The sequence below is a fragment of the Sinocyclocheilus grahami genome, unplaced genomic scaffold (assembly GCF_001515645.1).
Source record: "Sinocyclocheilus grahami isolate Dianchi unplaced genomic scaffold, SAMN03320097.WGS_v1.1 scaffold58.1, whole genome shotgun sequence".
NCBI lineage: Eukaryota > Metazoa > Chordata > Actinopteri > Cypriniformes > Cyprinidae > Sinocyclocheilus > Sinocyclocheilus grahami.
The window spans coordinates 365,953-393,852 of NW_015505237.1; the positions used below are offsets into that span (position 1 = coordinate 365,953).

Sequence of the window (27,900 nt, forward strand, 5' to 3'; positions counted from 1 at the left end):
CTTAACTACTGACAAGATTTTAGAAAGCCTACATTGCCTAAAATAGCAGCGTAAAACAATGCCTACTGAAAAATAAATACATTTTTAAAAAGTCTTATTTTCTATTAAAATTTTTTTTTAAATCCTTGAAATAAGATAAAGGTAATCACAGCCGTGCCGATATACATCCATATTGCACAGATATGAGTGTGATATTGCATTTATACAACAGCAGCACAAGTGTAAAATACATAAGAAACAACAACGGAGTGTCTTTAAAAACCCTCCTTTGTGCAGAACTACTTCCTTCCACCACGGATTCAGATCTCAAGATGACAGTTTAACAGCTGAGCCCAAGCCTCTGTTACTAATTCAAAAACGTCACTTTATAACAAGTAACGAAGGAACACCAAGTTGCTTCATTGAAAGCTTATTATATTACTGTATTAAAAGCTCACTGTTTTATGTAGAGGAAAGAATTATGAGAGAGATGGACTGAGCGAGTGCGATTTCCTGAATCAGCATTCCTTCAGCTCAAATGATCTCATATTCACAATAAAACTTTGGTTTGAATGTCCGTTGAACAAATAATAGATTAATGAGACCAAAGACTGCCCGTTAGAATTACCCAAAACAAATTATATCTCATGTTTAACCAGAGACATCAGAGCCAGCGGAAAATTCCAGAAGATCTGGCCGAGGTGAGGAGCTCTTGGTGGGTTCATGAGCGCTGAACGACCGCTGATGCCCTGGAGCTCACGTCTCTGAAAACACCGAAGCAAATTTCATATTTGAAGTAGAAACAACTACATTCTCGCCTAAAAACTCTTAAAACTACATTCCGTGACACATAAGCATAATCAAATGAAAAATACATTCTTCTTTGAGAAAGAATCTTAATAGCATAAGGATTTTTAGAGATATTTACTGAAAAAAAGATCCATTAAAAACTCATTAAAAAGTCATTTTTGCTGTATAAATAGCTGCATTGGTCACATTAACAAGTAGCCTGTGGCATTTCAGAGACAGAGCAAGTTGTTACATTACAAAGATAAAGATAGGCCCTTGGAAGAATATACACAGATGCATTGTGCATAATAAGACCAGGAACTCCTATTAAGAAAGTAACTAGGGTCCATTTTGATTTCATGTTGAGTAGCCCTCAGATTTCAACAGATTCCTGATTAAACATGTGCCGGTATTCGGTAATACGATATATCACGATACTGAATATGCACGATATTGTTATCGTGGGATCTTTAAAATACCGAGATTATTACAAATTATTCAGAATTTTGAATGCATTTTAAGAATGCTTTTTCCATCAACTGGTCACAATGCACAACACCGCTGTATGCTGGGTCACAGACGCGTGCTCTCTGATGTAAACATGCACGGATGAGAAGCGCATGGCGGAAAGTGTGAGAGACGCTCTGAATTAAAGCGCACATTCACTCTCTGACAGCAGATGGCGCTGAACAGCAGAAATGCAGTCGTTACCCTGGAAACCTCATAAAAAAGCAGCTGCTACTTCATCACAGCACCTAATACTTAAATATTTAGACTTAATAGGCTATTTATTTTCAAACTTTTCTACATTTTAATCTGGACTACAACATGCCCTAGATATTGTTTGAAAGTGTTTTGATTCTTTATTGTTCGGTCACACTTTACATTAGGGCTTCATTAGTTGACATTAGTTAATTAATTAGTTAACATAAACTGGCAATGAAAAATTCTTCTAAACATTCATTAATCTTAGGTAATTCTAATATTTAATAACACGTTGTTAAAATCAAAAGTTGCAACTGTGGTTCAGTTATTTTTGTTATAAGAAAAAAGTTATTATACCTGTTATACTGTATTATGACAACACTTTTTTCAAATAGAAAAGTTAGGTGGTGGCAAATAAATTTCAATACCGTGATAATACCGCATACCGTGATAAAAGCATTAGCAATTAATCGCAAGATGAAAATTTGATACCGGCATATCCCTATTCCTGATAATGGGGCTTAAAGAGTTTCTCTTTCATTCCCCCTCATTTTCAATTCCATTCCTCCAAATATGTGACTGGCCATTTGAGAGCATCTCTTTTCATCGCTCCAGCACCTTCTAGGCAGGATGCCAGTACTATAAGAAGCAGACTTGTGGTTTGTAAGTGAAGAAGAAGTACTTAAAGAACACAGGCAAGTAAATCTTCAGCTAACCTGTCTGCCATGGTTTCTGCGAGACCTGTAAAAGCTGTAAATGTCATTTTTCCATCCTGACCCTCATTTGTCATTGGTAGGGACTGTGAGCCAACAGAACCCTAAATCACACACATGTACATACCCCAAGACATCAAACTTCCACCCCAGGTGTTCCTGCCGTTTAACCGCCGCTGAGCAGAAATAATTGCTGCAGAACGTTCCGGAGAATGACTTTGTGACCGAATCTCAGCGAGTGCCGAGAGGCCAGAAAGAGGCACAGACCATCAAAACAGATGCTTAATTTTCCCTCCAAAACTGTGAATGAGCCTTTATGGTTTGGACTGGTGCTAATATCTCTCACATTACACATGCTCTGTCTCCTCACTTCACACACAGTTCTCCATCTTCACATGAAATAATCGAGGCTAAAGCCATTTCACACATACTCAAGCAGCGTGAAAGTGAAGCAACTATGTGACTGCAACAGAAGTTAGGCCTTGTGCTTTCACACTGATGACGTTTCGGGTAAATAACTGAACTGCAGCTTTATACCAAAAAAATTAAAAGTAATATTATTTATGTATTTATTTGGTCACACTTTATTTAAAGGTCAAATTCTCGCTATTAACAAACCATTAACTATGAACTATGAGACTTTGCCTCAGTAAACTACTAATTTGCTGCTTATTAATAGTTAGTAAGGTAGTTGTTAAATTTTGGATATTGGGTAGGATTAAGGATGTAGAATATGGTTTTGCAGAATATGTGCTAATAACAGCCATTATGTTATTAGCATGCTAATAAGCAACTAGTTGATAGTGAGAATTAGTCCCTTTTCTAAAGTGTTACCATTTGTTTTAAATATTTACTCAATACCTGACTGAATATTTGCTTTAATAATGTCCAGAAAGCATATCAAAACATTTACATCCAAATGATAATCTAGCTAAAATAGAACCCAAACCCCAACATGTGGCTATAAACTGCTCAAATAATCTGAAATCTGTCAGGTTTACTGAATAGAAACGACATGTTTAACTTGCATCAAGCCTGATACATAATGGGTGAGTTCACTCCAGGATTGGCCGTTGCTTCATAATAGCTTATATTGGTACATTATGTTGATAAATAAGTATAAAGTGTATTTCCACAATATTTTTGCTGAATTCAACACCAAAACACCTATCCTTCTTGTCTGCAACACAGTTTTGCTTGGGAGGACTGTGTGAATACTGTTACCTGTCAATATGGATGGTAAAATAAATATGCGCTGCTTCAAGGTGACTCAGATGCTTTAAAGTTCTTTTACTTGCACTTCGAGAATACTTGAGTGTGATTCATCGACTGATAATGTCTTATACTAACATGCTTGTTCCATTGTCTGTTTATTTATAGCTTTTTCTTTTGATCTCTCTAATTACTTAGCCTGTCTGTGCTGGGATTTTGGGAGGATGCAGCATTTTTGGTGCCATGACCCGAGCATTCTGTATTTTAATGCAGAGCAGTGGAGTGGGCAGAGAGGTGCCTGCCATCTGCCAGATGGGCACTTAGAGTCTCCATTGGCTTTAAATCCCACAGTTAGCATTCCCGACAGTACTCGTCTCCCAGAAAAATTGCCCAAGTGTAGAATTTCAGCCAAAGGCGGGAGGGATTTGGGAAATTTTTACCTAAATAAACTGTCATTTGAAATATTATGTTATTGTAGGCTGGAAATGTTATATATTTGAGAATATTTGGCAAGCACTGTAAAGCGATCTTCTCTTTTTTGTGGCTAGAGGAAGTTTCCATATCCACTGTAGCATTTAGTTGAGCAGACAAGTTTACATTAACATGAAAAGGGAAATATTTGAAACTGTGATGTGCATGGGAATGATCAGGCCACGTGTTGATTTGGTCTCTCTGAGGTTTTCTTTTCACCGCCACTAAGGATAAAGCTGGCAGCTGTGACAGCCGTAAAGCTAAGGGTTATGGGAGAATAATAAGAAATGAGCATTGGTGCCCACCCGTAGCATGATACATGTTTGTCTGAATCAGTGCTGTTGCAGTGATTGGACACAGATGTGGAATATGGAAATGGGCTGTGGCTATACAGTATACTTCCACATGCCTACTTCAATTGTTGGAAAAGGTAATCACATGCACTAACGTCAAAAGTTAGTGCATGTGATCGGTTAGATTTTTTAATGTTGTAATTTATTACTGTGATGACAAAGCTGAATTTTCAGCATCATTACACAGTCTTCAGTGTCGCACGAGCCTTCAGAAATCATTCTAATATGCTGAATTGCTACTTCAAAAGAACAGCCTTTATTTGAAATATAATTCTTTTGTAACTGTCTAACTGTCTCTACTGCCACTTTTGATCAATTGAATGCATTCTTGTTGAATAAAAGTATTAATTTTCTTCAAAATGAACCCCAAACTTTTGAATGATAGCGTATTCCCACTTGTCAAATCAACCAAGGTGCATTGTGTTGCAATACCCATTCAAGGCTCAGTCAAACTGTTTTACTTGAAGCTTAATTTACCGTGTAGTGTGTCTGAGAGGTAAAGTGGTTGTCATATGGAACAGTACGTCCCTCTGAGGACAGAACAGACGGGAGAGAGTATTACATTGGCAGCCGGAGTCCATCACTAGTGATTATAATATCACGGCTTTGATGCCCTGTGTCGTAACTCCATTAAAGGTCCGTTGTGTGCTGTCATCTTTACAAACCAACTCCTCACTGAGAGAGAAAGAGATGGATTGTCTGAACAGCTGTGACAAATACAAGATTGTCCAAAGAATGGAACACATTAAACAGAAGCTGTTCTAGTGAGCAACAATTATGCTACCTTCTAAGATAACTTGTTTTAGCCAAATTAGACAAAGGCAACATTAAATGAAAAGGCAAAAGTATCAATTAAAATAAGTCAAATCAAATTGAAAACTGATTAATTTAGCAAGTATTTTATGTGCTTTGCATTTTTATGCATATTAAAGCACTGTGTTTGTTTAGCAACTTACTGTAGCATCAAATTCTACTGGAATCAGTTGTGAGTCAGGAGTCTTGTGCGATTCTCAAGAGATTGTTTCAAAGGTTAGGACAGCTATCTATGAATTCAGTGAGACAGCAAGACAGCTTGCTAGGTTTTAAAATAGAGTCTTAGTCTCAAGAATATAAATAGAATGTAACACAAACTCAAAGATGACGCAAAGCCTTGAAATGTGCAACTATTAGTGTGCGGTTTAATATTAGCTGTTGTTTTATTGGGTTTAATGTCAAGTTATTGTGTGCGTGCATAGGTACACTACTGTTCAAATATGTTTTTAATGTTTTTGAAAGAAGCTCACTAAGGCTGCATTTATTTATTACAGTAAAATTGTAATATTGTGAAATGTTATTACAATGTAAAATAACTGTTTTCTATTTTAAGATATTTTAAAATGTAATTTATTCCTGTGATGGCAAAGCTGAATTTTCAGCATCATTCACTCTTCAGTGTCACATGATCTTTCAGAAATCATTCAAATATGCTGATTTGCTCAAGAAACATTTTATTATCAATGTTAAAAACAGTTGTGCTGCTTAATAATTTTGTGGAAATTGTGATACATTTTTTGGGATTCTTTGTTGAGTAGAAAGTTCATGAGAAAGAGAAAAAAAATCTTTCTGACACCAAACCTTTGAAGGATCAGACACACTAGATCATCGGTTTCTCGGATGTTTCTCCTTTTTCTCCTCAAGTTTCAGAAGATATATTTCCACTCTTAATTGCGTCAACATCTGTTTCACTTGTTTATTTTTATTTATCCTGAGGAAATTTAATCTCCTAAGCAATGAAAGAACAACTTTAGAGAAATAGAATTTTCCTTTGTGTCTATATAAATGCAACACAGACACTTTTGAGCTGAGTAAAGGTGTGGTTCGTGTTATTGACAGTTTCACGTCTGTTTTCTAGCTAAGACCACTTCTGAAGGTCTAAAGACGCCATGCTCAGTAGAAGGGAGTTTCGCTTGTTCTCCCTCCCTAATTTTTTTCTTGTTGCACACTCGCTCTCATCTTAAAGGAGCCCACATCAAAGCGCCCGTTTAGTGCTGGTTGGCAGGTGTAGGGTTTTTATGACAGCATAATGATTTCCTGTCAAAAACACCCCTCACATGGTCTTGATTTGTGCGCTCATAAAGCAGTGGGGTGTACCTTTGAGGCTTCAAAGTTAAATTTAATCTTAAAAGAAAAGAAGGTTAATGCATTTGCATTACTTTACTAGTTTTTTTTTCTTTACACATTACTTTTGCTAGTTCAAATTTAAAAAATGCTTCTACAAAAAAAGTTGAATCTGCAGATATGGCCTTGTTTAGGGATCTGTGCCTTTGTGCATGCGGACATCTGACTGCTAAGTAGTGATTGTGTTTTTCAGCAATAGTGTGCACCCTTAATTTAAAGAAAAAAAGAAGGTCAGGGAAAAATCTGTAGATGGAAAAATCTCCATAAAAGTTCTTTATGCATTTTTCTTTTTTTGTACTTGTTACTTTGCACTTTTTGTTAGAAAATGGTTATTTACTATTTATTCAAGTTTTTAAAGTATCTAATATTTTGATACTTAATTTCCATGATCTAAATATTCTTAAAAATGAAAAGTTTGTTGTCATTTGGAAGTGTGTAGGCCTTCTTGCATTATTATGCTGCTACATTATGATTATATATTCAGTGGCATAAAATGGTCTTTAAAATGACAATAATATCGCATATCGCAATTATTTCTTGGGCAATATATCGCACAACAAAAAGTTGTTATCGTGACAGGCCTAATCCTGGTATCATCTAAACTAAAGGAGAAATAACAGTGCATGACAGTGACTTTGTAAATAATATTGACAGCTTCTACACTGAGACCTGATGAGCAGCTCCTGTTTCAGTTGCTGTTTCAAGGAATGAATCACTTTTCTGAATTGCAACACTCCATTTCGTTCACTCGATAGTCGCCATAATTGCCTTATTTAACAGGCTCATAATCTATGTAATTGTGAAAAAAGCACCTTAAAGTCTCTAATGACCAAGTTTTTGTTTAATAGATATAGTGTTATTTGCTTTAAGCATAAATGTTCTTACTCATGATTGCAAGGGACAATATGAGAAACAGAAACTTTGAAATCAAACCACAAAAACAGTTTAAATCTACACAAGAAAAGAGGAAGTTGTAGTTCTCTCTTTTTAATCTTAGCTCATACCAGAGTCCCTTGTTTCTTTCCTTTGGTGACAGCGGCTCTAAGAGTTTGACCCGTTTGAGACCTCATTCATCCCTGCTCTGAGACACTATCCTAATCTCTTATTGACCTACAAATTCATTGTCCCAAGCGGAATGTCAAGCACAAGTACCATGCCTTCACCTGTCCCACAATCCTGAGTGCCACAGATGTGTATCAAGGCCTTTGAAGTAAAGCAGAAGCAGCAGGGTTGTGTATTTTTATTCATGTCACTTGTACAATTGCTTGTTTCTGTGTTCAAGCAGATGCAACAACGTGTTAATCCACTACAGATTTGCGTTTGGCTCACATACATACATCTGAGGTCATAAACCTCATTTCATCATCTGAGAGATCTCATCATCTGAGACTCCATAAGGCCGCATTCCTCTAATGCCATGGGGAACACCGGTCTGTATTCCTCTGTTATTGCTCATGCTTGTGTATTTTTAGGCTGAGTTCTTTCTGTGCCGCTGAACTTATGTTTCCTGTGGCCTTGTGCTCTGCCTGATTTATTTAAGGCCCTTGAGGGTCCCAGGGCCAAGGCACTAGCCTTGAAAGAGTCCCTAGAAAGACCTCCTGGTTGTGTGGCATTAGGACTGGATTTACTCTCTCTTTAATTATGAGGGGCTGTAGGACTCTGTTTACTGCAAAGGCTCAGAGAGGAACTAATCCATCATCCTGCTTGTCAAATCCAGCGGGAGTCTCAAACAGCCTGATATGTGGAGAGAGCTTTCTGAGAATATAGTCCAGAGTATGTGAACACCAGGCAATGAGGGTAAAGCCTTCTGTCACAGGCAGAAATACTGCATTGGCTCTCAGAGGATTGCAAAATATTCCTTTTGTAGCAGTTCAGGCATAGGAAATAAATGCAATTTCCTTTCTAATGCGTACTGTGCTCTGTGATAATTCACCCGAAAATGACAATTTTCACAATTTTTAAAATTATATTATATTGTATTATTATATTATGGAGCGAACTTAGAAACTATTGGTATGGATTTTTTTTTATGGATTTATAGTTTTTGGGGTATTTTATCTCTCTACCTATAAATTATTTATTATATGAATTTTTATTGGGTAAACTATCCTTGTAACTTTTTCACTTTTTAAAAATTATATTATATTCATCATATTTATATTTATATTATTATTATAACATAATTCTTGTCTTGCTTTTGTTTTTTCTTTATAAAAGAAAGGGTGGAAAATGCTATATTTGTAATATTTCAATTTGTTTTATAATAATAAATGCATTTTTATTTCCTTTAACACATCAACTTTAAGTGATTTTTAGTTCTGTTTGGTGACTCCAGTGGAGTAGAAATTACACCCTTCACCTTTAACCAGGCTCAAGTCTAATTTAATATTTACTTGATTTCTCATCAGTCCAGCTTTAACCCAGCCTGTCACTCAGATGGTTATTGTCCATATCCGATTGAGGTCAGGGCCCAGCAGTGGATATGAGATTTTCCAGCTTGTGAGGAAAAAAATATGATAGCCATTGTAGAACCATTTGAACAGAATTATTAATGACCCCATAGGATTGAGGGAAATATGAAAAGCGAGTTGCCGGACAGTGCTCTGGGATTCGGGGGCTTCATCATATTTCATGCTAATGACTTGGGCTTTGAACGGCTGCTCAAATTACATCCTGATAGAGTGATCAGGCAGAAAGCCAGACAGACATGATGGGCAATATGTCAGTGCTGAAGAATGGAGAGGGAGGGCGCTGGTGTGTATGGACGTGTGTGTATGTGAGCTTTACTTGCTCAGCTTTAAGCATCGAGGGAATTAATGCTCTGATAGGAGAAATTAAGGCAGTCAATTGAGATGTAATTGTCGCTAATGGAAGGTGGTTTTTCAAAACCTTTCAAGCCAGCTTTCAGTACAAACACTAAAAGAGGATGTGAAGAGCCGTGGGGCTTTTGAGCCGCAGGTGTGGAGTAGAGTAACACTAGCCTGATTACTAATGTACCAACAAAAACAAACTAAATTTGCATTTCTAGAACAATGCACCAGTGCTTGCAAAGCAAAATAAAAATACTTTTAAACTTTTAGGTTTTAGACTTTGGCTCTGAATAAATAAAATGCTGCAACATGATGCAAATTTAGAATTTCCAATGTAACTATTATGATGTCATTGCTGTCAGTTAAATTTTGAATTCAAAATATTCTATCGGTGAACTTCAAAATATTATATTTTATTTTATATAACAGTTCTTTCTGGTCCTCGAATCTGATTGCCTGAGAGCCTTTTTCAGCGGTGCAATTTTCTAGCGATAACAGCACTTCAGCATTTGTATCACTCTGCTTGCAGTATCTCACGGCGAGTGTCATGCCGGATGCCCAAGTACACTATAATTTTACAAATAATACTGTTTTTGTATCACAAAATGTAATTTTAGTTTTTAGATGAGAATTTAGTTGTTTAGACTTAAAACATGTGGTTTGTTAATAAAGATAACGTCTATTTGAAAATTTGCTTCGGTGTTTTTTCAGAGATGTGAGCTCCAGGGCGTCAGCGGCCGTTCAGCGCTCATGAACCCACCGAGAGCGCCTCACCTCGGCCAGATCTTCTGGAATTTTCCGCTGGCTCTGATGTCTCTATAGTGGTTAAACATGAGATATCATTTGTTTTGGGTAATTCTAACAGGCAGTCTTTGGTCTCATTAATCTATTATTTGTTCCAGAGCAAAGAGTTTTGGCTGAGGGCAAAGTCTCATGTATATTTTATTTAACTTCAATGCTGTATATCAGAGCGCTGCCTTTGTACTTTTGAATGAATTGCCTAGCAACTTTTATGATGGCTCTTGTTGTTGTTGTTTATTAAATATTATGATTCACTAAATGATTGTCTATGAAAAGGATAGTACGACAAAGACAGCGGACATTCCTCAGTGGACATTCAAACTCATGTTTTATTGTGAATATGAGATTGAGCTGAAGAATGAATGCTGTATTAGATGCAGGTAATCACACTCGCTTAGTCCATCTCTCTCTCATAATACTCCGCATAATACACAGCTTTTAATACAGTAATACAATAAGCTTTTAATGAAGCAACTCTATGTTCCTTTGTTACTAGTTCTGAAATGATGCATTCAAATTATTAACAGAGGCTTGGGCTCAGCTGTTCAACAGATTTGAATCCGTGGTGGAAGGAAGTAGTTTGCATACAAGAGGGTGTTTAAAGACACTCAGTTGTTGTCTCTTTTTTATTTATACTCTTGTATAAATACAATATCACACTCGTAGCAGTGTGATATGGCTGTATATCAGCATGTTGTGATTACCTATAGCCGAATCACAGCTGTGCTGATATACAGCCATGTTGCACTGCCACTTGTGTGATATTGCTCATATATTAACATATATATTTATTCTCATAATTATTTATAACAAGAAAAATATATATTATCTCTCAATCCAAAAATTTTAGAAATTTTTATTTTTTTTGGTGAGCTATCACTTTAATTACACTGTTCTTACCATTTAAAAATATTATATTATATACGAGTCAATGAAATGCTGCAACATCATATTTTGAATTTGAAAAATATTCTGTTTGTGACAGGGAGATTTCTGAACTTTACTTTGCTTAAATTTCTTTAAGTATAATATTTAAAATCTGAATGGAATCTCTACGTTAGGCCGTTCAGGCTAAATACATTTCAGAAGTGTAATATTTATTGTTAGGAATCAGAACAAACCCTAACCAGAATGTTTGAGCAAAATCAATGCAATGCTGCCTTACGAACGCTGTAATAAAGCTGTGTTCATGTTTTCAGAATTACTGTAATTATGAAATGGCATCTCTGAGATTCTACTGAAAGCTGTTCACATCCTTGAATTATTTGTTTCTATGGCAATGAGGAAGTGCAGCTTTATTGCTGATGACAGCTAAACATTTCAAAACTATAAATTCTTGCTAAAAAATATAAGAACAAACTAGGCTGTAATAAATCGACTTATCAAGACAATATGTACAGTGTAGATGCTGCTAATTTGTAAAGCTGCTGCCATTTTGGTGGTTTTTACATTAAGTTACAACGGTCAAGTGAGAGAAGAAATAGCTATTTATAAATTCAGAGTTTCAAACTTGTAATTATAACATGAATGGTTTTTACAAGTCGGAAAGTGTAATTATGGTAATTCTGACATGATGTGAAAGCAGCAGAAGCTCCCAAGAGAATGCAATTACACATCGCATGCATATTTATTAATTACTTTCATGATGGGAAATAAAATTAAACATGCCTTGAGGATGAGAAGAAATGCCTTTATAAATTTTTTTTAATCTTTTATCAATATTTCATATTTAAATTCATATTTTAACAAGTACACCAGGTTGTGCAAACACCTAATTAAACTGAAGGCCTCCAGACAGGCTTTATGTAGCTAATAGTACCAGTCTGAATCAACATGCATTTACAATCTATAGCACTAAAGAGAGGCAGAGACGGTTAGTGAAGTCCTTTCCCTGCAGATAGTTGTGCTTTCTGCTAGATAATCGACTGCTTTCAAGTCTGTGGCATTGACTACAGCCAGCTGAGCACCTAAAAGTGTCAAACATGTCTGCAGATACAGCTTCACAGCTTGCTAATGTATTCTCCTGCTCAGACTGAGCTCTGTAGGGCGGGCAGACGCTTTAATTGGTTCATTTCTATTCTGTTAGCAGACATCTCAGCTGAATCGCTCAGCATTGCGGATTCAAACCTGTTTTGATTCATTTACTGGGATAAAATACTGCTTTTAAACAGATACTTTATTAAAATTAGAATTATGAGCCCAATAAGAGGAAACAGTACTAGGGTTGTCAATCAAATAAAACATTTAATGGAATTAATTACACAAAATGCTGGTTGTTTAATCAAATGAATGCATATTTGTGGGAAAAAAAATTCCTTAAAGCAATTTGAAGTCCACCCAAAAATAAAAACTGAATAAAAAAATTATATATACTTATATTATATTTAGAACACACACAAAAAATATTTGAAATCATGTTTTTTCAACTGTTTCAACTCTTCATAATTGGCACCCAAAAACAACATTGGACTCCATTGACTTTTATTGTAAACAAAACAAAACACTGAGTAATTTAAAAATATATATTTTTTGTTCAGCAGAAAAAAGGTTCAGGTTTGTGACAACGTGAAGAGTAAATGATTTTGCGCAAACTGTCCCTTTAATTAATTAATGTTATTTGTAAATGTGTTAGAAGGACAGCCCTAAAAATGAGACCTACTGAATTAAAATAGCAATTTCTTAAATCTGATGTGACTCAAAATAGTATGTTATGAAAATAGTATGCAGTGTGATACTAACCAGGCCTTGTTGGTACATTTTCCCCGTCATAACCCTCATTGTCATTAAAATGACCCTTCATTTCACTCTGAGATCAGACACCTTCCATATATCCCATCTTTACATGCTGATGAACATTATATTGCTTGATGATACATAATGTGGAAGCTGAGGACATGATAGAGAGAACTGAGACATCCTAACAAAAGCAATATGGATTCATACCCTGTGGTGGCTCTGCTGATAAATGGTGTGCTGGAAAGGTCAGCGTAAACGTCAGCAGAGCTATGTGCTAACCTCCCATCTACACACACATACATACACAAACACGCAACAGACACACACTTGTATGACCAGCACCCCCACTCCGTATACACTAAATCAAATAAATCAGGTGGAGGGGGTGACGGTGTTCTGAGGAGCTCCCCCTCCCCCACCACCAAATAAATCACATAAACACCCTCTCTGTCCTCTCTGCTCACATTTCAAGGAAACCACAAGGAAGGGTGGAGGGTGGAAGGCATTTCTTCAGTTACTTTGATGACTTGATGCTCAAATATTGTTTATTAGTATATCAACCCACAGTATGAAGCCAGGATTAATTTAAAACGGTGTTAAATGCCCAAGGTTTTCGCATTTTGATATAAATAAGCCTCAAATATGATGCAAAGCACCCCTTGCTAAATCATAAAGGCTTCATAATATAAAATATTATGAAGACAACATTGAAGAGGTTTCTGAAAATAAATAATTAGCTTTTATCCACTGAAAAATTTATATTTGGCTGTTATTGGCTGTATATATATATATATATAGATAGGTTAAAGGGATAGTTCACCCAAAGAAGAAAATTCTGTTATCATTTACCATTTACTCACTGTATGAGATTTGATGATGACATGATGATGATGGTGATGATGACATAATTTTAATTTTGGGTGAACTATCCCTTCTTTAACATTTAGCTTGATACAGTGCTTACTGAGTAATTAACCATAAGATTCATCGGTAGAGTATTCGGTTACTGAAGGAATTGTTAGTTGCTGCTATAAGGGTGGAACTAGTTTCACATCTCACTTTACACAACATGAGACACAAGTCATCAGTTGTGGTGACAGAGTGCATGTTAAAGGGCTGGGTTGGGGTTTAATCTAGGCGTTTACAGCCAGCTTTTAATAAATCAATTTGCTGTTGCTGAACTTGAGAGCCGTTATGAGGAAATATGATACTCCCATGTCATGTGTCCAGTGTGTTCCTTATATGCTGCATTAAAACCTCATTACCCTGCAGTAACTCCTCTGATAGGCTGAGAGGTGTGGACGCCAGACTGGTGATTGGGCGCGGTCGTGTGCTCTGTTCAAAGGTTTTAATACAGTATGTGACTATGATGGGATATTCACTATATCCCATCATATGGCATATCTTGGCAGCACTGATGCTCTGTATTGTGATTAATCCCTTCAAAGGTGCTACACTTGTACCTTCCCTGCAGAGCAGACGGAGAGCAGGGCAGGAGTTATTCTCATACTGTGTGCTAATCCCTTTATCTGCACAGCAATGCCTCTCACTGGAGCTCCAATGTCAGACAGCAAACTTATCGGCATCTCTATCAATCTAAGTTATGTGGTCTCTCATTGAGAGGCATGTTCAGCCTGTTAATCTAATAAACATTGTCTCACCAAGACAACCTTTTCTCCTCCTCCCCCTTCCCTCTCTCTCGGTCTCTCTCAGTTTCAATCTAGCGTGCTTTATTGGCATGGAAAAAATACATTTCTATTGTATAGTTATATACATTTCTATTATATTGTATAGTTTGAATAGATTTAAATTTTTAAAAAAAATTATAAATTCAAATAATTAAAATTATATTTTAGAAAGTATTCTTTTGTATTATTTTCTAATTTGATTTACTTGTATTAGAGTTTATTTAAATATTTTTAATATGTAAATTCATTTAATTAAATTATTTTTAATAATAATTATTTGTAGGTTTGACAATTATTTTAATAGTTAGAAATGATCAATCAGCACATTCACTCTCTTTATACATTTCTATTGTTCGCAGTTTTAAAAAATCAATCAAATTAAAATAATTAAAATATTTTAGAAATTGAATAACATATTTTCTCATTTTATTTACTTGTCTTTTGATTCATTTTAATTTTTCAAATTTCAGTTGATTTTATTATTAATTTTGTATTAATTTGTATTTTTAAATTGAACAAAAAGAATATAAAGTAAGAGTTATTGGAATTAGAAGTTGAAAAATAAGACCAAATGCCAGTGGTATTCTGCATATAGTCATAGAGATCACTCACTTTCTCTTTCTGATGGTACAGATAAAACAAATATAAATATATTCTATGTTTCTGAAGCTCAAGTGATAGAGTTTGGTGCTTGCAACATCAAGGTCATCGGTTCAATTCCCAGGCAGAACATATATAGTTCAAAAATATTCCTTGCATCTATTGTAACTTGCTTTGGATAAGTTTAATATCCTTCACAATAATTAACGTTACCACCAATTCTGTCAAAATATCATAGATATAGATACATGAATAACTTGTGTTGATAAAGTCTTGCAGGCATTGTTTAACATGCTTTTTTTGCAGACATGTTTGCTTGAAATCTCTTACAGTTTTACTAACATGTGACGAAATACACTTGACTGGGTTCTGACAATCACACACATATTTACAGTAATGTGGGCCTCTTTTTGCCGAGTGTTGGCATTGTTTAGCTGCATGTTGCCAACACAGTTCAGTGGTTCAGTTCTGGTCTAAATGTGTTAAGGAATGAGATAAAGGTCAAGACCAATCTGAAACGCTCCCTGTAACTGTGGCAACACGTCATTGTTCATCTGTCAGCGCTGAATGTGCTTAGCATTTTAAAATAATGAGCCAAATCTCTGCATCTTTATGCGGCACAGTGATCATTTTCTGGCTCTGCTTGATTAGCACCTGAGCATTTGTTATCTCCACCACAATGACAGGGAAATTTGATTTCTCTTTGTTTACGCTGAATAAAAAGAAGGGGAAATTCAATAAGAATGAATTGCGCCCACTGATAGGATCATTTATTTGCACACGCTTTAGTGTCCGGTTCACTAAAGGAATTAGCAAATCAGGTAATGTGCAAATGCACCCACAAAATCTGTGCTGAACGCAATTTGCGCTGACAATTTGTGCAAAAATAGCACAACTCTTCTGAATTTGCTCCAGAGTGCTTTGCTTTCAGCTGATTTCTTTCTCCACTAAATAAGCAGTGTCAAATTCATTTACTTGAACTGGCACAGCCTGCTAAAGTGTGTGTATTTGTGTGTGAGAGAAAGCAGAAAGTGAATGGAATAGCTTTACACAGGCTGATTTGGCCCAACAGCCAAGCGAACCAAGGCTTTGCACATTTCATTTGATCAAAACAGGGGATACTTGGGGGGAAAGATGGAATTAGAGAGGAGAAAAGGGGAAAACCAATAAGGGGAATCTACCAAATACATGAAATACCAAATAAAGGATCATGTTTACTCACACACCCCTTCCACCCTCACGAGTTCCCCACATTTTCGTCATTTACTGTGCTTTTAACCACTTTCTGGATTGGGTTTTATTATTAGTGCTTCAGTTTTCAGCAAAAAACACATTTTTTACAGGTTTAATTTGTTTTTGCTGTGGTTGTGGGTTTTTTGTGCTTATATGATCTTCACATCTTTTAGTGAAACGTTAACACTGAGTCTAGGCTGTTTATTACAAAATAAACGTCATGCCTGGTTTAATAGTTGAGCATTAATATCGCTTAAATATATTCATAGTAGAAAATGATTAATCTAGGCTGTATATGTGTCAGTGTTCAGGTGTACAACCTTTTTTGCACTTGTTCCTGCTTTAGCCTGTGTATTATAGCTTACACTTGACAATTGTGTACAGTAAATATTGCGGCTCTTATGATAAATTCACCCTTTGCTGGGCGTTTGATTGACAGGCGATCTGACCAATCGTAACACTGAATCTTCCGTTTTGTCCAATGAACAAACCAGACAGGAGAGTAGATTAACTTTGGTGAACTTAAACTTGAAAAATGGTGTGCATTTCCATGTACTTTCTGCCACTGAAACAAGATACCTTCTGATGTTCATTCATGTTTATTTTGTGCTATAACTAGTAAAAAGGAAGAGATTATTGGTTCATGTGCTGCTTGAACTGAGGCGCTACAGCGATATCTCACGACACATTAAACAGCCACAAAATGGTATTTACTGTTTGAATTTCTTTAAAAAATGACAGAATTTGAAAGCTGAGACTTTGTTTCATACCAGAAGTAACCTGCTCTGTCTTGTCTGTTGGCACGTTGTCAGTTTTCTCTTTGCTCCACGATGTATTTTTCACTGTGTGATCACGGCAAGGCTTGTCGGACATAGCAAGAGTAACTAATGGGGGCAGGTTTTTGCAAATGGTCAGTTGCTTAGATTGTTCCTCACTTGTATTGTACTAAGCCCTTGTGACTTAAATCATTATGCTTTAATAATCATTTTTCGTGCTTGAAAGATATACATTTATTGTGATGCTTTTACTAACATACTAAAGCACATGTGAAGTACCTGGTTATAATTTTAACTGTAATGTGTTATTGGATATTACTTTTAAAGTCAATAATATGCAAATGTACTAAATTGCAACTTAATAATTATAAATGTGTCATTACAATACATATATTTAAATACATGAAATACAGTTTTCAATAGAAATTACAAAGGTTGCAATGACTACTTGGCAGTACATTCGACAGTAAACTAAACATATTTTAATAATTATAAAATTACATATAAATATGTACTTAAGTCCTATTTAGGTGGTTCAAAAAAGCCTTTAACTATTTGCATTTAATATAAATTTAAACTATAATATATTTTCATTTAATTGTAAATAACACAATTAAGTGACATTCAGTTTGCACTAAAGTATATTTTTCTAAAGTATATTATTTCAGTTATTAGTACTCTTTTTAAAAGTATGTTAAATTGTACTTCATTTTTACAAGGAAATGTAAATGACTAAATATAAATGCATTGAGTACAAAAATGACCTATTACATGATGGTCTCCCAACCTGGTCAAGCTGATCTTTTGGCTGGATTTAGAAGGAGTTTAGTCAGTTTTCAGCTGGTCAGACATGGCCATCTTAAACCAGCAAACTAGTATTTAGTTTTTTGAGCAGGCAGTATATAGTACATACTATATACTATTACATACACCTCAATAAACAGTATTTCAATCCCATCTCTGTGTGGTTATTGAGTGTAGATTTGAGGGAGGTCAAGGCAGGCCTGTGGTACGTGCAGTAGGAAATGACAGTGTCTCTGGAGACAAGCTTTAATGGGACATCACTCTTGTCTGTGGGAGAACAGAGAGGCACAGCTGTTGCATACACACTCCAACACACTGCACAGGAAGCTGAGACAGTAGTTTCATAACTCATGGCCTTTTGGAGAGGAACGTGCCCTCTTTAAACATCTGTCACATTTCAGATAAGTACATCAATCTAAGCAGACACTTTGACTCTATGTGTGATTGTAGAAGTGTTCAGTAAATATTCACTTCCTCTGATGTGTGTTTTTAAAGTCTGTCTGTGGTGATGCAGCAATTCTAGGCGTCTGACCTTCGCACTGATTGTTATAAGTGTGGCATCAGCTCATGCCGCTGCAAGTTCTCTTTATATGCAAACCGTCAGGGGATTGATTTCCATTGCCAGCTGATTAACCCATGGGATGAGTGCGGTTTCCATAGAGACACAAAGTCAGTTGATCAAACGTGGCCGTTTTAATTGGAAGAACCCTCTGGCTTGCGCTCGGCTGTGAGCTTGCTGATTGGTTAGTCGGTTGCTGTAAGGCACAGATGACAAACCATTGACCCAGGGAAATTGCTTCCTGTTCATCTGCCCCCAAGACCGGTCATAATGAAACCCTACACAGTTCATTAGCTGTCTGTAAAGGGTATTATTTGATCCTGGGGGGCGTCTTCATCTCATAGGTATATGTGGATACAGTGAGGATCAGTTTTTCTCTTCACAACAGGCTGGTATCTTTGCTCGTCCTTCTGTTTTCACCCAGACACATGGCCTTGTAGCATCCAGACTCAAGATGGCCAGCTTTCTCGTCTTCGCTCACGATGAATTGGCCTCAATCTGGTGATGAGGAGGGGGTTGGGCGGAAAACTGTGCCCTGGTTTTTGTCATATTGGTCAGTTTGTTAAACTGAAGAATGTTGTTGCTTGTCAGGATTTAAATGTTGGAATCTGGCTAGTTTAGCCAAAATGATCATTTACTAACCGTCATGTCATTCGAGACATGTTTTTTTAATCATGTATTGATTTTTTCTGTTCAGTTATAATCAATGGGGACTAGAGCTTTCAAGCTTCAAAAAGGATACGAAAGCATCATAAATAGTGTGTATAGTACTGTTTAGAGGTGGGCGATATACCGGTAGAAATCTGTCAATTGGTAGAGATTTTGGACTATCGTCTTTATCGCGGTTACTAGTTGCTGTGCTACGTGGTCACGAAAACGTATCGTTTGCACACATTTTTAAGCATTGTGGTTTAAAAAAAGGTGATTTTAAGCCGTTAAAATCCAATCAACAGCGGAAGAGAACTAATTTCGCTATATGCGTGCGCTGTCTGAGAGACTGTTTCTGTCAGAGAGGTGCGCTCACGTGAAGATGGTGCTCATAGAACAAGTTATTTTTGCCGCTTTATAGGCCTTAAATTCACACACATGTATGTGCCAAAATGCCTGTCTTTGCAAGTATCCTTGTAAACACAGTAGGTCTTAAATGAAAGCAAACAGCTGAGAAAGAAAACACGTAACAGTGTACTGGATCCGGGCAGCTCTTAAAGTGACAGCAGTCTAATATTTCTGCTGTCTCAAAGATTTTGATATCATAAAGCAAAAATAACTGTATTGTAATATATATTGTTAGCGTGAAATAAAATTACTCATACTGTGATATAAGATTTTGGACATATCGCCCAGTCCAAGTACCGTTCAAAAGTTTGGGGTCACAATGTTTTTGAAAGAAGTCTGTTATGTTCACTAAGACTGCATTTTTTGATGAAAAATCAGTAATATTGTGAAATATTATTACAATTTAAAATATCTGTTTCCTATTTATTCCTGTTATGGCAAAGCTGAATTTTCAGCAGACATTACTGCAGTGTCTGTTTGGTTTAAGAAAATATTCATAACATATCACATGATCCTTCAGAAATCATATTAATATGCTGATTTAGTGCTCAATAAATATTTTTATTAATAATGTTGAAAACAGTTGCTTAATATTTTTGTGGAAATTGTGATAAATTATGATTTTTTTTACAGGATTCTTTGATGAATAGCAAGTTGAGAAGAATAGCATTTGAAATATAAATCTTGTGCAACATTATGAATGTCCTTGCTGCCACTTTTGATGAATTGAATGTGTCCCTGCTGAATAAAAGTATTAATCTCTGTAAAGAAATCATACTGACCCCGAACTTTTGAACAGTAAGTCTTCTGCCACCAGATCATTGCTTCACTGAGAAGGAATCATTCAGACTTCATTTGTAAACTGGATCACATGATTCATTGAAAAGATGTGACACAAAAGAACAATTAATTCATGAATCTAAAATCGCTACTTTTCTCATGAACTCATCATGAGCTTGGGCTAATGTCAACATTTTCAGTGAACAGTCTATTTCACATGATTTCAGATGGAGGACTTGAAATGTAGTGCATGACTTTTTTGGTCCTTTTGTAATTTTGGAGCTTTTTCATAACTCCAAGCCATTCGTGTTTACTATATAGAAAAATGAAATTACACATTATTTGTGTTCCAAAGAAACCTATGGGTCTGAAACGATGTAATGATAACACTTTTTTTTTTGTTTGGGTGAACTATTCCTTTAAATCGCTTAAAAGTGCCCCGAAGCAGACTGAGCTTCCTGTCACAGTGAGTGCAATGTAACAACAGACGACACGCACCCCCGTGTCCAGCAAAGAGCCAGAACGTGGCATATGTCGAATGTGTCATTCTCCTCTAACGTGGCCAAAGAGAAGCTGTGAAACCGTTGGTGTTTTATAAGCTAATGGCCTCTTGATTGACACCTATGAAAGCTTTATTATTCTAACTGCCTCCTGCTGCAAATATTTCAGCATTTTATGCTACAAAGAATGCCGACGATTTCCATAAGGGGTTACAAAATACTGCAGTATTACAATGTTCTTTTTTTAGAGCGCGCTCCTGGAGATGAGTTATTATCAAAGCTTCTGTCAGCAGAAAAACTCATAATAACAGAGCATCCACAAAATTCCTTATTGCATTACTCCTGCTCCAGTGCAATTATTTATTGAGGAGATGCCGCTGGCGATCGCATGAGAATCTTTTACCGGATGCGTTCTCAGCAGCAGCCCAGCTGTGCTTTTCCACAAAATCCGCTGTGACCCCTGGGGAGGAAAGTCTTTGCGGTATAGTTGTCTGTAACTATAGAGTAACTTTAAGCCAAATATCTAGGTATGTTTTTTTTTTTACCTTGGCAGTGAGATGCTGTGAATTTATAGGCACAGATATACTGAAGGATCCAGATGGACACAGTTCTTACACATGATCTGGTGATCTGGATCTTCATCCGTAATGACTCTGGCAAAGAAGGGACCGATGGCTTGCCCAAAGTGTTGCCAAGGACCACAGTTGCTCATCTCGATCTTGGACTACAGACTTTCCAAACACATTCCCCCATCAAATGGATTTTCCAGTGCCTTATTTTATATGGCATGAAACACACAATCCTAACATTCCTTGTGAAGGAATCGCTTCCTTTTTTAAATCTTCATTCTAACATTTCAGTGAGAATGGGTCCCATATTTCTTAGACTATAGTTTTATAAGCAGTGCTGGATTTAGGTATATAATATATACCAAAATCCCTTCGTCAACAGTTGTAGAGACTTCAAGATGGGGAACAACCCAAAACAGGCTAGCAATCACATCTTGCTAAACACCTGTGATCCTTAAACACCTTAGCAAATGCATGGCAACCCTTGGCAGTAAAAATCCAGTTTTGTGGTTTATCTCTCTCTTCATCTGCATGTTATACTCCCTGAAATACAATCATTAGAGGAAATCATTGCACAAACTATCTTCAGATCACAGTTGCTATAGTTACTCTGGAGTACATTGGTGAGGATCTAGACAAAGTTCTTGGTGCTTGTTCCTCAGAAGGAAATTGATGCTGGTGCTCACATGCATTTTAGCAGATGCTTGATATGTGTTCATGCTGAGAGACTCATAAGCGCTCTGCTACTGTGAACCAATGATCCATTGTCTTCATTAGACCATGAATACAGAATTTATCATCGCATAGAAGAGTTGCTTCTGCTTGCTGTGGGTTCTGTGTAGTCTTTTTCTCTATAACATAATGCTTATGTAACCAATTGTGATTTATAGTCAGTCATTTGTAAGTTTGACTAAAAGTATCTGAAAATTTCAGGATTGCACATGTTAAGATGTTCTGCACAATGTGCTGTCTGGTACTACAGTATGTGCAGAGCTCCCTTCCTGAATCTAATCGCCTGCTCTCTTTGTTTCCCTGCAGGCAACAATCACCAGAGCCAAACAAGTGTTCAGGTAGGACTTGTTTGTCATTTTTGGTACTGAGAAATGTACAAGACTTGATTTTTAATAATCTGCGTGTGTTTTTACAGCTTTATGGGGATTTCCCCCCCAATATTGACATATTTGTTTTTGTGGTAGGTCTTTTCCAGTTGAATACAGTTTAAAAGATACATGATGTTAGGAATGTTTTCTTATGATATCCTTTTTTTTTCTTACTCAGAAAGCTTAAAACAAGTATTTGACTCACAGGCTATCGAGGGTGTAGATTATGATTTGGAAGAGAGTAAATCATTTAGCATGAGATGCTGGTAAATGAAGATTTGACCACAATAGGATTCCTAAAATAGCATGCAGATAATGCTATGCTTTTAATGATTCTTTCTGATATTACTAAAAGAAAATTAATAATAAAACAACAAAATAAATAACAATTATTATTAAATGAAAGCTTACTAAAAACAATTAAATGTTTTATTCGTTTAGCTTCACGCCATGTGACCATTAGCCAGCATCAGTGAACCGTGAACATGTACATGTGTTGTTATTATTATTTGTGACCCTGGACCACAAAACCAGTCATAAGTAGCACGGGTATATTTGTAGCAATAGTCAACAATCCAAATCCATGGGTCAAAATTATAGATTTTTCTTTTATACCAAAAATAATTAGGCTATTAAGTAAAGATCATGTTCCATGAAGATATTTTGTAAATGTCCTACCGTAAATATATCAAAACTTAATTTTTGATAAGTAACATGCATTGCTAAGAAGTTTGTTTGGACAACTTTAAGGCGATTTTCTCAATATTTAGATTTATTTTTAAATTGTTGCATCTCGGCCAGATATTGTCCTATCCTAACAAACCATACATCAGTGGAAAGCTTATTTATTCAGCTTTCATGTGATGTATAAATCTCACTAGCAAAAAATGACCCTTATGACTGGTTTTGTGGTCCATGGTCACATTTAATTTAAATTCTCATAGGTAAATATTTTAAGTCAAAAGGGTTCTGCTGACAAAAAACGTTTGTGAATTTTTACAATATTATTTTTTATATTATTATATATTATGTAAAATATATATTTTATTATTAATATTTGTTTATATATTTATCGATGTATCTCTCAGTATTCAAATGAAACTTCCACTACTGAAACTAGTGCTAAGAAAACATTCTGCACTGTTTAACAGGCATTATTAATGAATTAGAATCAGTTAATATGTTAATGCCTACGCCTCAGTAATATTTGCATATAGTTTCTCCAGTAGCACAATTGGCTTTTTCATCTCGTACAAACCTACAGTACTTCTTCTGGTATGTATTAACTATGCAGTTTAAGAGTAGGACGATAGTATTTGCATTGAAAATAAAGACTTTGGATTTGTTCAGAACGAATGCCAACTTCATGTTCTTCATGGATTTGGGTGGCTGTTTCTTATCGGAGAGTTTGAGCGAGTGGAGAGGAAAGGAGAGGAAAGATTCACCCTTCAGAGAGGCAGCTGTGCTGTCCATCTCCCCTCACACAAAAGATCAGAAGCGCTGCCCGGGCTTCAGTCTCCACTGGGATGCCAGCCATTTGATTGTTATCTGTCTATTCAGCTTGTGGAGGTGGGGCCCACCATCACACATCATCCTGGACCAGGACTCTGTTTAATCTGGCTCGCTGTCAAATGAAACTAGCCTGCATGTTTGGGTTACTGAGTGAAACGTCCAAGAGCCATTTGTTCTGAAGGAGCCTCAGGTTGAGCTCACTGCGGTACCGCATGACAGGATTGTGCATCTGCACATGTCTGCCACCTTGTGGCTGAGGATTCGCAAAACTCATGTGGACAAAGAGCTCTACCATAGTTAGGGATGATTGTGAGTTTGTTCTATCACGTCATTTGGAGCTGAGATTATTATTTCAATTATTTAACAGAGTTTCACACTTAAATATATTAATAATCTGACTCAGGATCTGGAACAAAAAAGTTTTTCTGATTTGGTTTGCTGACTCTGTGAAGTGCAAAGGTCAACGTCCAAGAGCCATTTGTTCTGAAGGAGCCTCAGGTTGAGCTCACTGCGGTACCGCATAACAGGATTGTGCATCTGCACATGTCTGCCACCTTGTGGCTGAGGATTCGCAAAACTCATGTGGACAAAGAGCTCTACCATAGTTAGGGATGATTGTGAGTTTGTTCTATCACGTCATTTGGATCTGAGATTATTATTTCAATTATTTAACAGAGTTTCACACTTAAATATATTAATAATCTGACTCAGGATCTGGAACAAAAAAGTTTTTCTGATTTGGTTTGCTGACCCTGTGAAGTGCAAAGGTTTTTTGGATAACCATCAAACATCAATCTGTTATTCTTCTCTCCTCCCCCATTCTTTCTCTATGGCACTATCCATTTTTGTGTCCAGCCTCTGCAGTGAGGTGCATTTGGTCGATGAAGGCGACTCATCATTGTGATGTATAATGGCTCCTGCGCTGAGTGCTATGTTGGGGTCAGGGGCCGTGGGGTCAGAGGTTGCAGGGGCGGCGGCGCTGGCTAACGGGGAGCTGGCACTTGTAGGCACGCTCACGGCGCTCACAGCTTTCCTGCTGCTCTCTGTCCTGCTGCTTCTGTGTGCGAGCTGCCAGGGGTGAGTATCATTAAAACACTCCTATTCTTTGATACGTCTAATATTTTAATACTATAGACCAGACTATAGTAGCTGATAATATCTAACAGCTAATACTAATATAAAATACATTTTTGTCAACAAATGAGCAGGCTCATATGGAATCTGCACATTCAGAAAGATCCAAAGAATTGGAATGGCATCAGTCACAAAATTCAACACATACCTCATTCCTGTTATTACATATTTTGCCTAGTTTAATTATGCTTTCTAAATTATTATGCTTTCATTTAGTAATATGATAGTTATGCGCCAATCTTCATTTAACACTGTTTACCACATTTTACCATAAATCCATTCTGCAGGATTCCACAGATTGTTTTTCTCCCCAAACTGGCAAAAAGTCTACCTAGACCTTTAAATTAGATGTGAAAAATTATTGAAATGAATGAACCTTTATACTATAGTAGCTGATAATATCTAACAGCTAATACTAATATAAAATAAATTTTTGTCAACAAATGAGCAGGCTCATATGGAATCTGCACATTCAGAAAGATTCAAAGAATTGGAATGGCATCAGTCACAAAATTCAACACATACCTCATTCCTGTTATTACATATTTTGCCTAGTTTAATTATGCTTTCTAAATTATTATGCTTTCATTTAGTAATATGATAGTTATGCGCCAATCTTCATTTAACACCGTTTACCACATTTTACCATAAATCCATTCTGCAGGATTCCACAGATTGTTTTTCTCCCCAAACTGGCAAAAAGTCTACCTAGACCTTTAAATTAGATGTGAAAAATTATTGAAATGAATGAACCTTTATTTACACAATATTTACTCAAAATTTACTAAAGCATTTGAAAACAAAAAGTGTACTAACAGTTAATATTAAAAAGGCATTCAAATGATTTGGATTTCAGTTCTTAATTTTCAGTTATTATCTCAAAATGGTAAAATAAAAATGGCAAATAACAAAAAATATATTAGTCTGTTACTGATTTATTAGTCTGTCACTAATATTTAGCAGGCCTACGTGTCATGGAATTAATTAATTTGCCATCCATTTCTTGACAAGATCAGTATATATATTTTATATATACAGTATATTAAAAAAAAAATATATATATATATTTAAATTATTTTTATATAATAAGAAGAAATTATATGGTATTTTTGTACTAAATGTTTTTATTTCAACATATAACCAGGATAAAACTTCCAATGGCAGTTTCCTTTGGAGCAGATAAAGCTTAATCCTTGATTCAATACTATATTAAATGTGATTTTAAATGCTTTGCTATCTAGAACAAGGCTTAGTTTGCATCTTAGAATATGATATTGAATGTTGCCACACAAAGACAAAGCAACAGACAATAGATTTAGAGCACACAGCCAAATCTACAGACTTAATCAAACTTTCTCAGTAATTCTCTCCCTCTGACTCCACAGGCAGAAAAAAGGGGGGCTGCCAGGAGACCATGAAAACCTGATGAATGGGGTAAGCATGTGCTTCAGTGATGCTTTCCATCTAAGAGTTTTAAGCCTGTGCTGCCTCATTGTGGCCATTCCTCGTTTTTCATTTCAAAAGGCATTTTTAATCACATTTTTAATCAGAGTCCCAAGATTACATGAACCATCTTTAGAGTGTTTTAGTCATGAGACTGTGTGACCGCTGTGCTCGGGGGCCTGGTAAAGACGGGAGAACAGAGAAGAGAATGGACAGTCATTGTGCGACCCGGGGTTTGTGGGAGGAAAGCATGAAGCAGACAGATTAACATTTTTGTTTGGCCGCAGGGAGATGAGAAACTTCATGCATGAGTTGCCTTTCTCTCTGGGTCTGTTGCATCTGAGTGGGTGTTTTCTGTGAAATTATCATCCAAGGACAGAGTTCAAGAGTTCAGGAGATGTTTAGCAGTCAGGAGATTAGTGTGACCTACTGAGGGCATAATTGAGTGCTAAAACACACACATGCATATACACAAACAACTGTATTGGCAGGGTCTGTGGGACTGTTTTACGCATGAATCGTTCATTGTAACTGTCATTAAATGAGGGGGCCAGCCAGCATGTGTTTGTGGCTTATGGAGCACACATGCACAATAGACAGATCATGAGACCACCACACAGCCAGATGTTGATTTTATGTTTATTATATTCATCGGGGTGCGTTTACCTCAATTTTATCGTTAGCTATGCATTCTGCATTTGCATGCTGTGCACTACACTAACAGCAGCATGAAAGCTATAAAAATGTCTAAATTGTGGCCTTTATGCAAATGCTGTTAATAACACTCACTGGTTATGCATACAGTATGACAGAAACTGGGCTCTCGACATTTTGAGGTTTGTGACTTATTTTGAATTTCACAGGAGTAATTAAATGACTTGTAGATTACATTAAGAATAACAGCACATTTTACTACTTAGTCAGGTTTAATTGTTATTGACTGTACTAGAACGTTAACAAATCATTTGGGCATGGTGAAAAAGAGGTAGGTACCACTCTAAAACTCCGGCATCTTGCCACATATTGGAAAAGAGATAAACCATCACTCGCATAAACCAAACCATATAGGCTTTTAGATACTTTGTCAAATAACTGAGTGCAAAAGATTGCACTGCCTCAAACTAAGAAGAAATTTAACTTTTTTTTAATCAAGACAGTGAACTGAACTTTAAAGGAACACTCCACTATTTTTGAAAATAGGCTCATTTTCCAACTCCCCTAAAGTTAAACAGTTGAGTTTTACTGTTTTCGAATCCATTAGTACCATGGGTTTTTCAGGCGCTGCGTAATATCATTGCGCCTGCTGCACCCATGGTACGGCAGCAAAGTTCCTTGATCATTATGCCAGAATGAGAGTATAGTTCCTAGCCATATCGGCCTAGAAAATCGCTTTTTAAATAGGAAAAATATCGAAACTCTT

The 27,900-nt window shown here is 36.3% G+C and overlaps 1 protein-coding gene across 3 annotated transcripts in view; it reads left to right on the forward strand.

Moving 5' to 3' along the window:
* The window catches only part of pag1 (phosphoprotein membrane anchor with glycosphingolipid microdomains 1), a 56,689-nt gene that overhangs the window by 14,726 nt on the left and 14,063 nt on the right, over window positions 1-27,900 (forward strand). Inside the window, exons 1-4 of one of the 3 annotated variants that reach the window (XM_016270786.1) lie at window positions 4,965-4,986; window positions 22,330-22,361; window positions 24,759-24,980; window positions 26,423-26,471. In XM_016270786.1, the coding sequence (XP_016126272.1) occupies window positions 24,814-24,980; window positions 26,423-26,471 (216 nt within the window). In that variant the 5' untranslated portion in view covers window positions 4,965-4,986; window positions 22,330-22,361; window positions 24,759-24,813. Of the gene's footprint in view, window positions 1-4,964; window positions 4,987-22,329; window positions 22,362-24,466; window positions 24,521-24,758; window positions 24,981-26,422; window positions 26,472-27,900 lie in introns of those variants that run through there. The other 2 variants (XM_016270785.1, XM_016270787.1) reach the window with 2 other exon arrangements.